A 13,769-nucleotide genomic window follows, 5' to 3' on the forward strand; every position below is an offset into this window, starting at 1 on the left:
TAGGTACATCATTTGTAAGCACCTAAAATTAGGTATTTAGGTATAATCTTTAATACATTTGACTTTAGGGCTTAGGGGTATTATATAAACTTGTTTTTTTGTACCCAAAGTAAGTCCACAAATCATTATTCCGTATAATTTTATAAAGGGGACGCTCAAATACAAAAGACGTACTGTTTTGGAACATGCTCAAATACAAAAGACGTACTGTTTTGGAACATACTGCATAGTACAAGAATTAAAGGAATAATGGTCAAAATGCTTCAATTATTATTCCCTCCGCTTTATAGTATTCATAATCTCTCTAATTAAGAGTAAGGCCAAAACTGATACAATTAGAGCGAACCCCCACCTCTTTCCCACCGCCTCCACCGCTTTCTCCATTTCAACCCCCTGCTCGCCGGCGACAGGCGCTCTACTCCTAGCCGTCGCCGGCGAGTGTAATCCTTTCCTTTTTGTTTAGTTTTTTCTTTTATAGGGGTCTCTTGGTGAAGACAACAGGGGATTTGCAGAGCTGTTTGTTCGTTGTCCTCTTCGGTGGTTCTTCAATTGTGGTGTCTCGTCTAGTGTTCTGCTCAGCGAAACAAGGACCAAAGGCTATTCTTAACGCCGCCGTCGAAAGGAATTTGTTAATCCCGGCGGTAAAGGTAAAGTTAAGGTTAGGGTTTCCTTGCTTTTTCCAATCGGTATAGTGAGGTGGTTCTTGCGTTGGCCGTGACAGTTGGGCTTGGTGTAAGGTTAGTTTCTGCCGGTGAGGTTCAATTTGGTTCTCGTTGCTTTCCCCTTGGTCCACGAATTTCCTGATGTTCGTGTGCTTGTTTTCTTCGCTTTGGTTAGTTGTGATTAGTTTGTTGTTCTTAGTTTGTCTTCCTTCAATTATGTTGTCGTTATGTATTTTGATGCTTTGGTTGTTGTTTTGTCATAATTCTCTTTCTCTGCGTGGTCATGAGTTAGAGTTTCATAGGGTTGTTCTGCGTATGGAGGTTATTGAACTGTGGTCGTGTTTCTTGGAGCCTTGTTGGTCGGTTTTAGGGGTTGTAAGGTTAGGCAATCCCTTGTTAGTTGGAGTGGTGGATCGTGTGGTTGCCTTTTCGGGGTGGGTCTTTGTTCCCCTGGTAGTTACAGTTTCTCGGGAGAAGGGGAGTTCTCAATCAGATGTTGGGGTTTTCTTCTCTAGGTGCATGAGTGGTTTTCCTGGTTTGATTTTCCCGGGGGTCAAGTTTCATATGCAGTTGGATAAGTTCCCCTGCATTTGGAGATTGCAGGGGAAGAGTGGTGTTGAGAGAAGCGGTTTGTTAACAGTCCTGGTTGCTTGGTTGTGGGATGATATAGGCATACATACAATCATCCCCTTGTTGTTTGTTTTGGTGATGACAAAGTCAGTCATTGCTGTAAATCAAAATCTTGAAGGAGGCTCCCCATCTTTAGTGTTTGGGGTAAGCAAAGTCCTCCGTTATCTTGCACTCTCTATTGGTAGGGTTGCAAGAAGAGAACCTGCATTGGAATGCATGGTTTCTCATGATAGAGTCGTTCAAATATATGACTCTACTGGGTTTGTTCCAAGACTCCTAGGATGCGGCTTTGCTTTTCGATCCCTAGGAGTGGAATGGTGTCAAGGGTCTTTTTCAAAGCAACAGGGTGCACTCGTTTTCCGATGCCAGTGCTACTTCCAGTTTTCTGCATTAAGGTTATTTGGTGTTTTCTGTCCATCTCGAATGTTATGGTTAATTCGGCATCTCTCGGTCCGCATTGAGGATGTGGTACGACTCTTTTGGTTGGCTAGGCTCTGTAGTATTTGGGGTGCTGTGAATATTTTCTGGTACTCTGGTTCTCTTCGTATTTCCTCCTTTAGTCTTGGGCAGGCGCTCTATGATGATAGGTTTAGGTGTGTTGTCTTAGTATCTTTCCACAGGGTAGTTTTTGCAGTTGTTAGTGTTAGGTTGGTTTTTGCAGTTGTTAGTGTTAGGTTGTAATTATGCTTTTATTTATTTAATGAGTTGATCTTTGTCAAAAAAAAAAAAAAAAAAAAAAAAAGAATTAAAGGAATAATAAAGATTCACTTACCTTTTTCTGTTTTTTGGTGAATGATTAATAATCTACTAATTTCATTACATGATTCCACAATCCACATTACCACTTCTGTCACTTGAGTCACTTGACTAAGGTTGAAAATTCAAAAGGGCAACTGATTAACGATAACGAAACCTTCATTTATTAGGCCTAGGCCCACGTATCACAACTCTTTTTTTTTTTTTTCGGGTTGGTCCATATTACAATGATTAAAATTATACAGGTACAAATCAAAAACTTATCAAAACAAGAAAATATGCATTTAGTGCTGAAAATATTCTCAAGGCCCAAAGGGTTGGTTTGTAAGAGTGGGAACAAATTAGCTAATTCGGCGGCACAGGGTAACTCCATCACCCACAGGAAGTTGGCAAATCTCCACCCTAGGATCAGCCGCGATAGATTTGTTGAACTCCAACACAAAGTCTCTGTAGTACCTAACATACTTCCTCATGGGAGCATCTGGTGGTGCAACCACAGATCCGTTCCATAGGGTGTTGTCATATCCGATCACTCCTCCGATCTTCACTAGATCAATCAACCTCTTGTGGTAGTTCCAGTAGTTGTCTTTGTCAGCATCCACGAACACAAAATCAAATGATCCATGGTTCTTTGGCTGTCAATTTTAAATGATGGAATCATTAATTTCTTTACCAAGAACATATTATTAAAAATGAAAGCAAAGTTTGAACGTGCAATTATCATGGTTGGGAAGTTCATGTTACTTGTAAGTGATGCCAACCAAGTAGTTATTGACTTCTTGTGATAAGAATAGACAAGACACAAATATCTTCGGCCTCAAATTACGTATGTTATAAATTAATCACTTAATTATTGAGAGTAGATTTCAAGATCCGTGGTTTAAATCTCAACAGTTAATCATTTAGATCAAAAATCTCCTTGGTTTAGTAGCAAGCAATTCAACATAAGCCCCTTTCAGTCACCATAAATTAAACAACCCCCACATTAGCTAGGCCAACAAGTCATGATAAGAAGTATTAGTTTACGAAATGCATTATGAGTGAATGATATTAAATAGCTTAATAAAAACGATCATAATTAACAATGATGTCTGACCATTTCAATTAAAGACACCCAGATAATCACACATGGATCCAAAAGCTTGACATGAAGTTGCATGAAACAAACAAAAACTCTTTTTTCTTCCCCACTAAAGAACATTTCCAACTAGATTCAATGCATAGATCCAAAGAGACCAAGGTGATGTGCAATTTTTAAAATTTACAATACCGAATATCCTACCCACTTGATGGATGAACTAGTCGGTGCATGCGATGTATATATGTGTTCTTACAAGTTACAACTCATCGGGATCATTACGGCTTGACATCTAGACACTAATCTTATATTATTACCATATTGTATTTGAGCACTTACTCCTGCATGCCTCTAAGTGCTCCATTTGGTGATGGGCATAATACATGGCCACCAAGACCATGGTCCCCGTCTTAACCAACAACAATGTGACATTTTTATACACTTCGGATAAAAAATCACAAGATTAGGCAAGTAATTAATCTGTATGTGCATACTAGATCATCCTCCTACATTCAAACACTTGTACTATCCGATAAACGATGGAAATTGGATTTCATAATATTGGACAATGGTACTCATGTTACTTTAAATACTTGTATTTGTGAAGGTACAAAATTCCGGTGATACCTAAAATGGTTGTGGTGATTGCAGTAGCGATTTCAAATACTTCCTAGGCTAGTCAAATGATCACCAGATCACCTTATCAGCCCTTTCCTCAACCACATCTAGTCAAGCTAAAAGATCTCCTAAAATAAACCTTTAAGAAAGAGTTCATTTAAGGTATGTCATGTACAATTACCCAAATCAATGAATCTTGACCAACTTTAAGGTATAAAACATTCAAGCTTGTAGTACTAATTTTGCCTTCTACCAACATATTTTCTACCATTAACTTAGTTTTGACCGCATTAACATCGGTCTACCCAATTTATTGACTCACCTAATCTCTAAAAATAACTGACACATACATTATACCAAAAACATCAATTTCTATCCGTTTTATCACATGATTTACAACAGTTGCAGCAAAAATAAATCTGGTTTCATCCAAAAAAATTAAAATACATTACTCAATACTTACATCTTCGACCATTACGTCAAGAACAGGCAAAGCAGGACCTTCTCTGAAATCAATTTTGTGGGCAACTCCAGCCTTTTGAATTACTGGCAAACCCAATTCATAATTTTCCTTGTTTATATCCATTGCCAAAATCTGCAAAAATTAAATCAATTTTACCAAATCTGGAATCCACCCATAAATACAATCATCATAATTCTACTAAAATTAGAAACAAAATTGAAATTATTCACTAAAATAACCATTAAACAAGATTAAGGAAATATATTCATATTTAGTAATCTTAGGATAAGGTAAATTAATTTGTTAATTAATTACCTTTCCATCTTCAGGAAGAGCAAGAGCAGTAGCAAGAAGAGAGTAACCAGTGTAAACACCGATTTCCATTGTGTTCTTTGCATTAATCAGCTTAAGAAGCATACTCAAAAACTGCCCTTCATCTGCAGATGTTGTCATAAGATTCCTGGTACAATCCCAAAATAAAATATTAATTTTTTTTCGTAGTAATATCGATCTCATTGATAATAGTGTAATTTGAACTAGTAACGTGACAACTAAATCCCGAAGTAAATAAAATCGAGATCGAAATCGATATAGTAAAACACATACCATGGGTGCTTGGCAGTGATGTCTCTAAGCTCCTTCATGGGTTCTGGCTCTCTTGGGTAGACACTAGTCTCAAGAATATACTGCACAAATTTGAAAAAATAACAAATATGAAAACCATATTATAAAATAATTTATGATATGAAATTATAATTTAGATCAAGAAATTAATACCTGATAAAGGGCATCACTTTGAAGGAGACTCTTATGACCAACTTCAGAATGCTTGATTTCTGTAGTTTTTTGTTGTTCTTGTTGATTTTCATTGGTGGTTTGCTTCTCTACTACAACATCAGCCATTTTTACGAATTCCTCTCTTTACTTAAGCCTTAATCTTGATTTGTTTTGAAAATAATTTTGCTAATCAACTCTATGACTTTTGAAGTTAATGGTGTACAAATGCTTACGTTGCTTATATATATGGAATATATGAACCGGGTTAGTCCGGTTTATTTAATTGAAATGGTATAATTGGAGGGTTGGACCGGTTGTGGTTGGTGAAAAGAAAAGTAGAGGTGGGTGGACCCATGTGGTGGGGTGGTGGGATAAACGTCATTACATTTTCATGGAGCTTCGCTTGAAGTGTCCAACACATGGTCACATGCACTAAAAAATTTATACAATTATATTTTTGTATCTTGAATTGAATATTATGGAGAATTTTATTTTTTAAATTACAAATCTTTAACACTTGACATATTTTTTCCACTCAAATAATTAAAAAAAAATGCTTTACATACTCAATATTTTTTATGAACATAAATCTAGAATAGCATTGTTTGTTATAATAAGAATTATTTTATTTATTTGACAACTGCAAAACAAACAAAAGAAGATGTTGAACTATTACTAGAAAAGACAATTAAATAAATTTTATCTCCTAGTATACATTGTAATTTGTACTGTATTATTTACGGAGGATTTATTTATTTTATTCACCTTATTTTAAGAAAATAAGTTCTTCCTTAAAAAAAATTAAGTTCAAAATTCATATAATGGGCTTATATCATCATAAATGTGAAAATAATTACTCCGTATATGTGTAAGTCTTTCAAGTTGTTTTATATTACTCTGTACTATATAATAATTCATTACGAAGTATACTTTAGAAAAACAACTGAAATACAGAGTATATACTACTACTACTCTCTAATCTTTTCATGAAGACATTATTTTAAAATTAAATTCTCAAAGCTATCTATTGAATCATCCGTTCCAAATAAAATGCATTGACTTGTGGCAATATCAATTTTAACAACTACTATACACAACTATATTTATGTAAAATGTATTTATCATAGGTACAGTAAACCATATATAAAATGATCCATGTAGAATAATCTCCTATTAAGAAGCTAAGACTTACACAACATACTATCCTCCAAAGAAATATTCATCAAAACAATATTGCAAACAACTAGACAATCAACCATTTAAAATTTTAACTTTGCAAATTGCAAGCCACTGGGAATTAAAGAATTAAAGTCAAAATATGAACAATCAAAATAGTCAAAGAATTAAGCAAATAACTTACTTGCTTCAATTTATAGGGGTATCATTTTTGGTCTCATGAGTCATTGTTTTAGTGTGGTAATTTTTTTAAAATTTTTTTTTTTTTACATCTGTGACGTCTATTTTACTCCTTTTTTTCAATACTTATTTGCAATTCTAATGAATATAATTTACAAAATTTAAAAAGAGAAAAATAGAAAATTATAATAGGGAAAATATTAAGCAGCGCAGCCTACAATTGACCAAACAATATCCGCCGTACCAAAATATTGTAAGGCAATGAAAATTGCAAATAAAAATGAATATACGTGCAAAAAAAAAAAAAGTACTTGTATAAAAAAAAAAAAATCCGTAGAAGGTGGCCACCAACTCTTTCCATAGAACAAAAAAAAGGCCTGGTCCTCTTGCCTTACCAACCATTTACCAACTCCCTGTCGGCCTAACATATGATCTCCTTTCCACTTTGATCTTGACTTTAGTCCTACTTCATTCCCTCTTAACTTTCCTTCGTCTACATATTTATGATGTTACTCATCGTATTAATTATCTTAAACTATGAGTCGATTTAGCCTTTAGAAGCTATATGATACACGTTGTTTAGTTGGCAAAATTATACAATATTGGAGGCGTGATGGACCACTACCAGGTATGGACCATACCAGGAGGCGAAAATAGTATAAAAACAACAATAACAATATAAATTAACAATAACGATATAGTAATAAATATGCTCTTTTCTCTTTCCCTATTTCTCCATCGAAAATCTCGCTAGAATAATAACAATATTTATTAAAAAAAAAAAAGTATAAAATCAAAAATAACATTATAAATAGAAACAAAAAAATAATTTGGTAAGGACTATACCAAGTGTGGCCTATACTTACTCTACAATGTTGTTACACGATTAACTCCCACAACATTTACTTAAACCTTAGCTGGAGGACTTGCGAGAGCTCAAGGGCCGGGTTAACCTAATTGGAGGATCCAGTAAGTGTTAGCAACCTTGCATGATCAAGACCGGAACTTTTCTATAGGGCTGAGCAAAACTACCCGAAAAACCGAAAACCCAAAAAACCGATCCGTAACCATTCCGAAAATTAGGGTACCTGATCCCGATAACCATAACGGTTCGGGTACCCGTTCCGATATTTTTTTATCGGTTATGGTTATGGGTATCATTTTAAAATTAACGGTTACCCGATCCGATCCGATAAGCATTTTTTTTTTTGCTTTTTTTCCCTACTTAAATCTATTAATATAAATCTAAACTTTTACTTTACTTCATAATCACTTTATAATATCAAGGATTAGTAATATTATTAATAATTTGGTCAAGATCATATGGTATTGTTTTTAATTAGTTGTAAATTATATCATAATAACTACATAATTAAGTTTAATTATCATTATTGGATATCTTATTGGGTACCCGATAACCGATCCGAAAATCCGGGTACCCGAACTTATCGGTTCCGGTTATGGGTATCACTTTTAGTAATTTTGGTTATCGGGTACCCGAACCGTTAGTACTAACGGTACGGGTACCCGTCCCATGCTCACCCCTACTTTTCTAATGCATTGTACCAAGTGGCATAACAGCCCTCTGATCTCACAAAGGGGTAAAATAAGGGGGTTTTGGAATTTATTTTTAAAAACAAAAATCAATTCATAATTTTGATTGCTTGAAAGACAGGGAAGATTTTTCACATGACTTAGGACCTGTTCTCATACGTTTATTTTCAGTTCAATTCAGCTCAACTCAGTTCAGTACAGCTCCTAAAATCCTTCTCTTATAAAATATTCACTTCACTTCAGTCAATGAGAACAGGCCCTTAGGGCTTGTTCACATTTACTGAACTGAGTTGAACTGAACTAAACTAAACTGATTAAAACTTGACTTAACCAAACTGATTGGAGCTGAATTAAACTGAACTAGACTGAATAGAGGTGAAATAAATATTTTATGAGAGAAGGAAATTAAGAGCTGAGCTGAACTAAACTGAACTGAACAGATTGAAGCTAAACTGAATTGAAATTAAGTTAAAGTAAACAAGCCCTTATAAAACAGTTGTAGGCGAATTTTTAAGTGAAGACAAATGCAAAGTTCTACTACTAACTAATGCATGAGATGATGAGAAAAGAGAAGATCATGTGTTAGAATTTTGAACATTGGACCTACCACAGTACTACTACATCAAGACTGGGTTATGGGTTGGACAGCGCCTATACAAAATAGATGGGTTATGGGCTGGACAGCGCCTATACAAAATAGATGGGTTATGGGCTGGACAGAGTCTATACAAAATAGATGGCCCATTTCGGATCGAGCTTTGGGTTGAGCTGGGCCAAAGCCAAGTCCATTTCGGATCAAAGTGTACACTAATTTTTGGATTGGTTATGAATTGGGTTTTCGGTTTTTCGGTCAATTTTGCTCGTCCCGTCATTATTACCGTTATAGTTTAATTTTTTTTTTTTTGAAGAAACATTCTAAATTTGTAAAAAGATTATGATGTGATCGATTCTAAAAGTAAAGAAAATTTTCATCAATGAATATTAAATTCATAGAGGTGGAAAACCGGAAGTAGGGGAGATGAAAAGTTCAAAGAATTTGAAAATGTAATTGTAAGAAATAAAGTAGGACCATCACCTATTAAAGAAAGATTGTTATCCAAAAAAAAAAAATGATCCCTCCCTCAGGATAGAAAATATTAAAGAATGAAGATTTCACCAAATAAATTTAGAAGGAATTCTACACAATAAAAGATTATTACAGCAATTATAAGTAAAATAATCATAATATGGATACATGGTATATAAAGTAGTAGTATGTATATGAAAATTATAATCATACATATTTCACCAATTTTTTGCACTAGTACATTTTCTTTCAACAAACTAGCTTAGCTTCAATGGCTAATCCAAAAGGTTTAGCTTATTTTTCACTAATTACTATCCTACTTTTCCTAGGTAATCTTTTTCAAAATATCCATGCTACTATTAACAACAATACTACCACCCACATTCACAGAGGTTTTAGCCTTAGGCTAATTCATCGAGACTCTCCTGAGTCACCTTTGTATCGAGCAAACCTTACAGACGCGACGCGAAGGAAGGAACACATTCGATTGTCCAACCGTAGACTCAAGTCACTTGCGAGACTAGGTAATAATAAAAGCAGTGACAAAACTATAAACCCTAATGATGATGTAGTACGACTACCAATGAGAATAGATGATTATATTCACTATGTTCAATTGGGAATTGGCACATTTGATGATTCTTCAAAATTTCAATATATTTATTTAGGAATTGATACTGCAAGTGGCTTAACTTGGACTCAATGTGAAAATTGTGTAAATTGCTTTCATCAAATAATTCCCTATTATCCTGCAAGTCAATCTCAAAGTTATAGTCAACTCCCTTGCTCCGAGTGTCCTCCTACCGGAGAATGTGTGGACAATACTTGTAGGTTGTCGCGGCGGTATGGAGATGGTAGCGTCGTTGTCGCCATTGCGGCTCGTGAAACATTTTACCTCGAGTCTGACCCTGATCTTCTAGCCCTGGACGAAGCTATTTTTGGTTGCGGTATCGACATGCAAGGCTTTAGTGAAGGTATCAATACCATTATTATTTTTTATTTATAATTTTTTTAAATTTTAAGAAGGTACACTACTTCTAAAACATGGTATACTATGCCAAAATCAAATTTTTTTTTCGGTGTTTAGAGAGCCACATGGGCGGGGGTGAGAATCAATCCCAGGACCACCTAGGATCGGGAGGGAAGCTCTAACCACTTGAGCTATCCCTCACTCCCACAATGCCAAAATCAATTAATCAATCAATAACTTTATATTAAAAGCGAAACCAAATGTGACAAATGTCAAATCATTTTATCTTTTTATTTTTATTACTTTCTAAAATACTACGTATAATTTTATAATCAAATATAATTATTCAAAATTAGCATATATACAAGTTACAGTAATTCTCTGTTGAAAACATAGTAATTTATAGTCTTAATATGGTAACATATAAACATCATAAAGTCATTTGATTATACCTTTTTGGCCTTTGTCATGGTCATTTTGATTTTTCTGATCTCCTACATATCATTTCTTTGATTAACATGGTAACATTATAAACATCATAAAGTCATTTATTGAAAATCAAATTAAACACCAATTGAATTGAATTGATTGAAACAAATAATAAAAGTTTATTTTCTTGATACGCGAAGGTTATGCATGTTAAAAGCAATTATTGTCTATTTAACTTTGACATATAAATAATTTGAGATACCATTTGTGTTGTAATGCAGGTGATGATGAAAACAATAAGGTTAGTGGAATATTTGGAATGAGTTTAGGCGACTTGGGCTTCATAAAACAAGCAGAGAGTCTAGTTAAGGGAAAATTCTCATATTGCTTACAAAAGTTTCAAAAAGGCACTGTGCCACCAATGTACCTTCGATTTGGAGACGATGTTAGACCACCCGTATCAACGCTTAGTACCGTCCCAATGTTACAAAATCCAAAACAACCTTCTTACTATTACTTAGACCTCCGCGGCATTAGGGTAGGTAACAAGGACCTTGTACTTCCTAGTGGCGTGTTTGATATTAAGGAAGACGGAAATGGAGGATGCATCATCGACACAGGCACACCTTAAAGTCGTCTAACCACGGAGGCCTACCGTGTCTTCAAAGATGAGGTAGCAGCACATATGGAATCTAGTAACACAAATGTGGTAAGATTTGATGATCCTAGAATTCATAACGCAGGGTACGACCTTTGTTATAGACGTGTACGTGGTCCGCCAACCGTACTACTTCCTTGGGTTACATGGTTGTTTGCTAATAATGCAAAATTCTTAATGAGTCCTGATGTAGTATTTACTTTTTTTGATGACGAAAGTGGTTTTGGCTTACATTGCTTGACTATTGGTGAAAGTACACAAGATGCTGGTGGTTTAAGCATATTAGGATCTGACCACCAAGTAGATCATCGTATAATATATGATATTCCAAATAAGCAACTACAATTTGGAAACGAGGATTGCTCCCAAGGTCGTTGATACTTGATATTACCTAATGTAGCTAGTAAATTATAATTGTTAATATAGCAAGAATAATTCATTGCTGAATATTTGCTTCAATGTCTTCTTTATTTTCTTTACTTATTACTTATCATGCATTATTTGATTGGCTAGCTAATCAATGATATGGTGATTAATGATTGATATATACTATACAAATTAATAGAGTTGAACATTATTATAGATATGAATTTTGGAATTTATGTTATAGTATCAAGTACGAAGTATGTAATGAGTCAACTCTTGAGTATTTAGTTTGGTGTCAATGTTTGAATTTTCACATGGGCCTAAATTTTTACACTCCCACTCATACGTAAGACAGCGTATTAAATGGGCCTGAGTACTAAAGGTGGCTTGGTGCCTTTGAATCTTTGATGCCATGGTAAACTTTATTTAACTTGGCTAAACATTATCCCACTTTGATTTGTGTATTTGTTAATATACAACTTTGATAATTTAGGTCTTGTTCTCATACTTGAAATTCAGTTCAGTTTAGTTTAGCTCAGCCCAGTTCAGTTCAGCTCCTAATTTCCTTCTCTTATAAAATATTCATTTCAGTTCAGTTCAGTTCAGTCAATGAGAACAGGTCCTTAAACTACTAATCAAGCCTTTTTTTTTTAGACAACTGATCAAGCCTTTAATTGAATGAATGAGATGCTTTTTGAAGGAAAAAAAAAAAAAACTAATGATTTCTAAGAATAAATGAAAGATTGATGATTTGAAATTACACATTGATATACGAGTTCAATAATATTTTATATGATGATGATACATGCTTTTATGTCTTAGTAATAAAAAAATAAAAAAAAATAATGGTTTAAAGTAAAATTTGTAAATAGCATTATAAGTTTAAAAACTTTTGTATGCCCCCGGTTTACAATAATTTTATTGTACATCAAATATTTTGCAAAAAGTAACCCTTTTTTCTTACAAAAGAGACCCTTTTTTTTTTCCCAAAAGTGACCCTATTTTTTTTTTCCAAAAGTGACCCTTTTTTTCACAAAAGTAATTAAGCTACATATGCAAAAAAGAATATCAAAATCAACACAAAATTAACAATAGTCATGAAAAAATTGTACAATCACTCAAACAAATCAAAATAATAAAGATCGACATCACATAACGACAAAAAAATATATAAAAAAATTACTCAAGAGTTCTGACATTGTCATTGTGCCCATTGATATAGTGAACTTCATTAATCTCGTAAGTCGTAACCCCAAATCAACCCAGAAAAGTGAAGAACGAAAACCTAGTTGTTATAGTATCCATCATTTCTCACAATTGATATAGAATTAAAGGGAAAAACAATTGAATTGATTTTGAGTTATAAATTGATGTATGTTGGGAATCGAATGGGAGGAGAGAGAAAGTGGGTAGAATTATGAAATTTTCATTAAAATTTGAGAAATTTATAAGAGCATGAATTCATTGAGAATTAAGGATCACAAAGATTAATTTCACTAAAGGGCATAAGGGGTTTGGGCCGTAGGTGTGATGTTTGATGGGTTGGGCTTAATGATTTAGACAATCAAATTGGATGGGCCACCCTGGTGCCCACATATTGTTGTTTATGAGAATTTGAGGAAATCATTAATCATGGTTTGCCAAAGAAAAGTAAAGCTAATTAAACAAGATGTTTACAACTTTACATGTGCTTGTTAGAATTTCTGATTTTCTTATTGGAAAATTTACTTTATGTCAAATCGTTGCAAATAATATGTAACGGAGGTAGTATATCAAATTAGAATAAAATTTAAAATTTTAATTCAAATTAAAAGCTAAATTCAAAACGAAAATCGAACTTTTACCCCTACCAAAACCCATGTTATATAATAATACAAGTACTAGAATAACTTAACACTTGTCACATATGACATATTACATCATGTCCCTATGAAAAGCTAGCTAACTAAAATCCCTAGGAAAACCACTTGAAAGAAATTTATTAATTGAAGTTTGTTTAGGGAAGTATATTCAATATATACTTTTAGATTACTCATGATGAATTATTTTTGAAACTGTCAAAGTGAAGACAAATTATGTGTTGTGAGTTGTGACATTTTCAAAACCTATATCTTCACCGACCATCTGTAGAAACAAGAAAAGTATGCACATTAAAAAAATAATTACTTCCAAAGGAATATTTGATTTGTAACAATTTCAAACTTAGGCTATGCTATGTTCTCTTCACTCTAAAATTTAGTAAAATTAATTTTAGTTTAGTAAAAGTAATTTCATTTCAATAAAAATAATTTTGATCAGTAAAAATTAATAACTTTAAAAATAAAATATAATAGAGGATCGGTAAAAAAAATTCAGTTAAAAATAATTTCAATTTAATAAAAATAAT

General features: G+C 33.5%; 3 protein-coding genes across 3 annotated transcripts; 2 read left to right on the forward strand and 1 right to left on the reverse strand.

The window, feature by feature from the left end:
- Positions 1-2,189: 2,189 nt before the first annotated feature.
- On the reverse strand, positions 2,190-5,171 carry LOC145558972 (caffeoyl-CoA O-methyltransferase 5-like). Its single transcript, XM_081620352.1, has 5 exons — positions 4,985-5,171; positions 4,814-4,893; positions 4,523-4,667; positions 4,208-4,339; positions 2,190-2,683 (listed from the first exon to the last, which is right to left on the reverse strand). The coding sequence occupies exons 1-5, from the start codon at positions 5,108-5,110 to the stop codon at positions 2,390-2,392; spliced, it is 777 nt and encodes a 258-aa protein (XP_081476478.1). The 5' UTR covers positions 5,111-5,171; the 3' UTR covers positions 2,190-2,389.
- A 4,060-nt stretch (positions 5,172-9,231) lies between these two features.
- LOC145558062 (aspartic proteinase nepenthesin-2-like) lies at positions 9,232-10,990 on the forward strand. Its single transcript, XM_081619212.1, has 2 exons — positions 9,232-9,934; positions 10,641-10,990. The coding sequence occupies exons 1-2, from the start codon at positions 9,232-9,234 to the stop codon at positions 10,988-10,990; spliced, it is 1,053 nt and encodes a 350-aa protein (XP_081475338.1).
- A 54-nt stretch (positions 10,991-11,044) lies between these two features.
- Positions 11,045-11,395, forward strand: LOC145558063 (uncharacterized). Its single transcript, XM_081619213.1, has one exon. It carries the CDS (start codon positions 11,045-11,047, stop codon positions 11,393-11,395), a length of 351 nt encoding a protein of 116 aa, XP_081475339.1.
- Positions 11,396-13,769: the final 2,374 nt, after the last annotated feature.

The sequence above is a fragment of the Chenopodium album genome, chromosome 9 (assembly GCF_948465745.1).
Source record: "Chenopodium album chromosome 9, dcCheAlbu1.1, whole genome shotgun sequence".
NCBI classification, from domain to species: Eukaryota; Viridiplantae; Streptophyta; class Magnoliopsida; order Caryophyllales; family Amaranthaceae; genus Chenopodium; species Chenopodium album.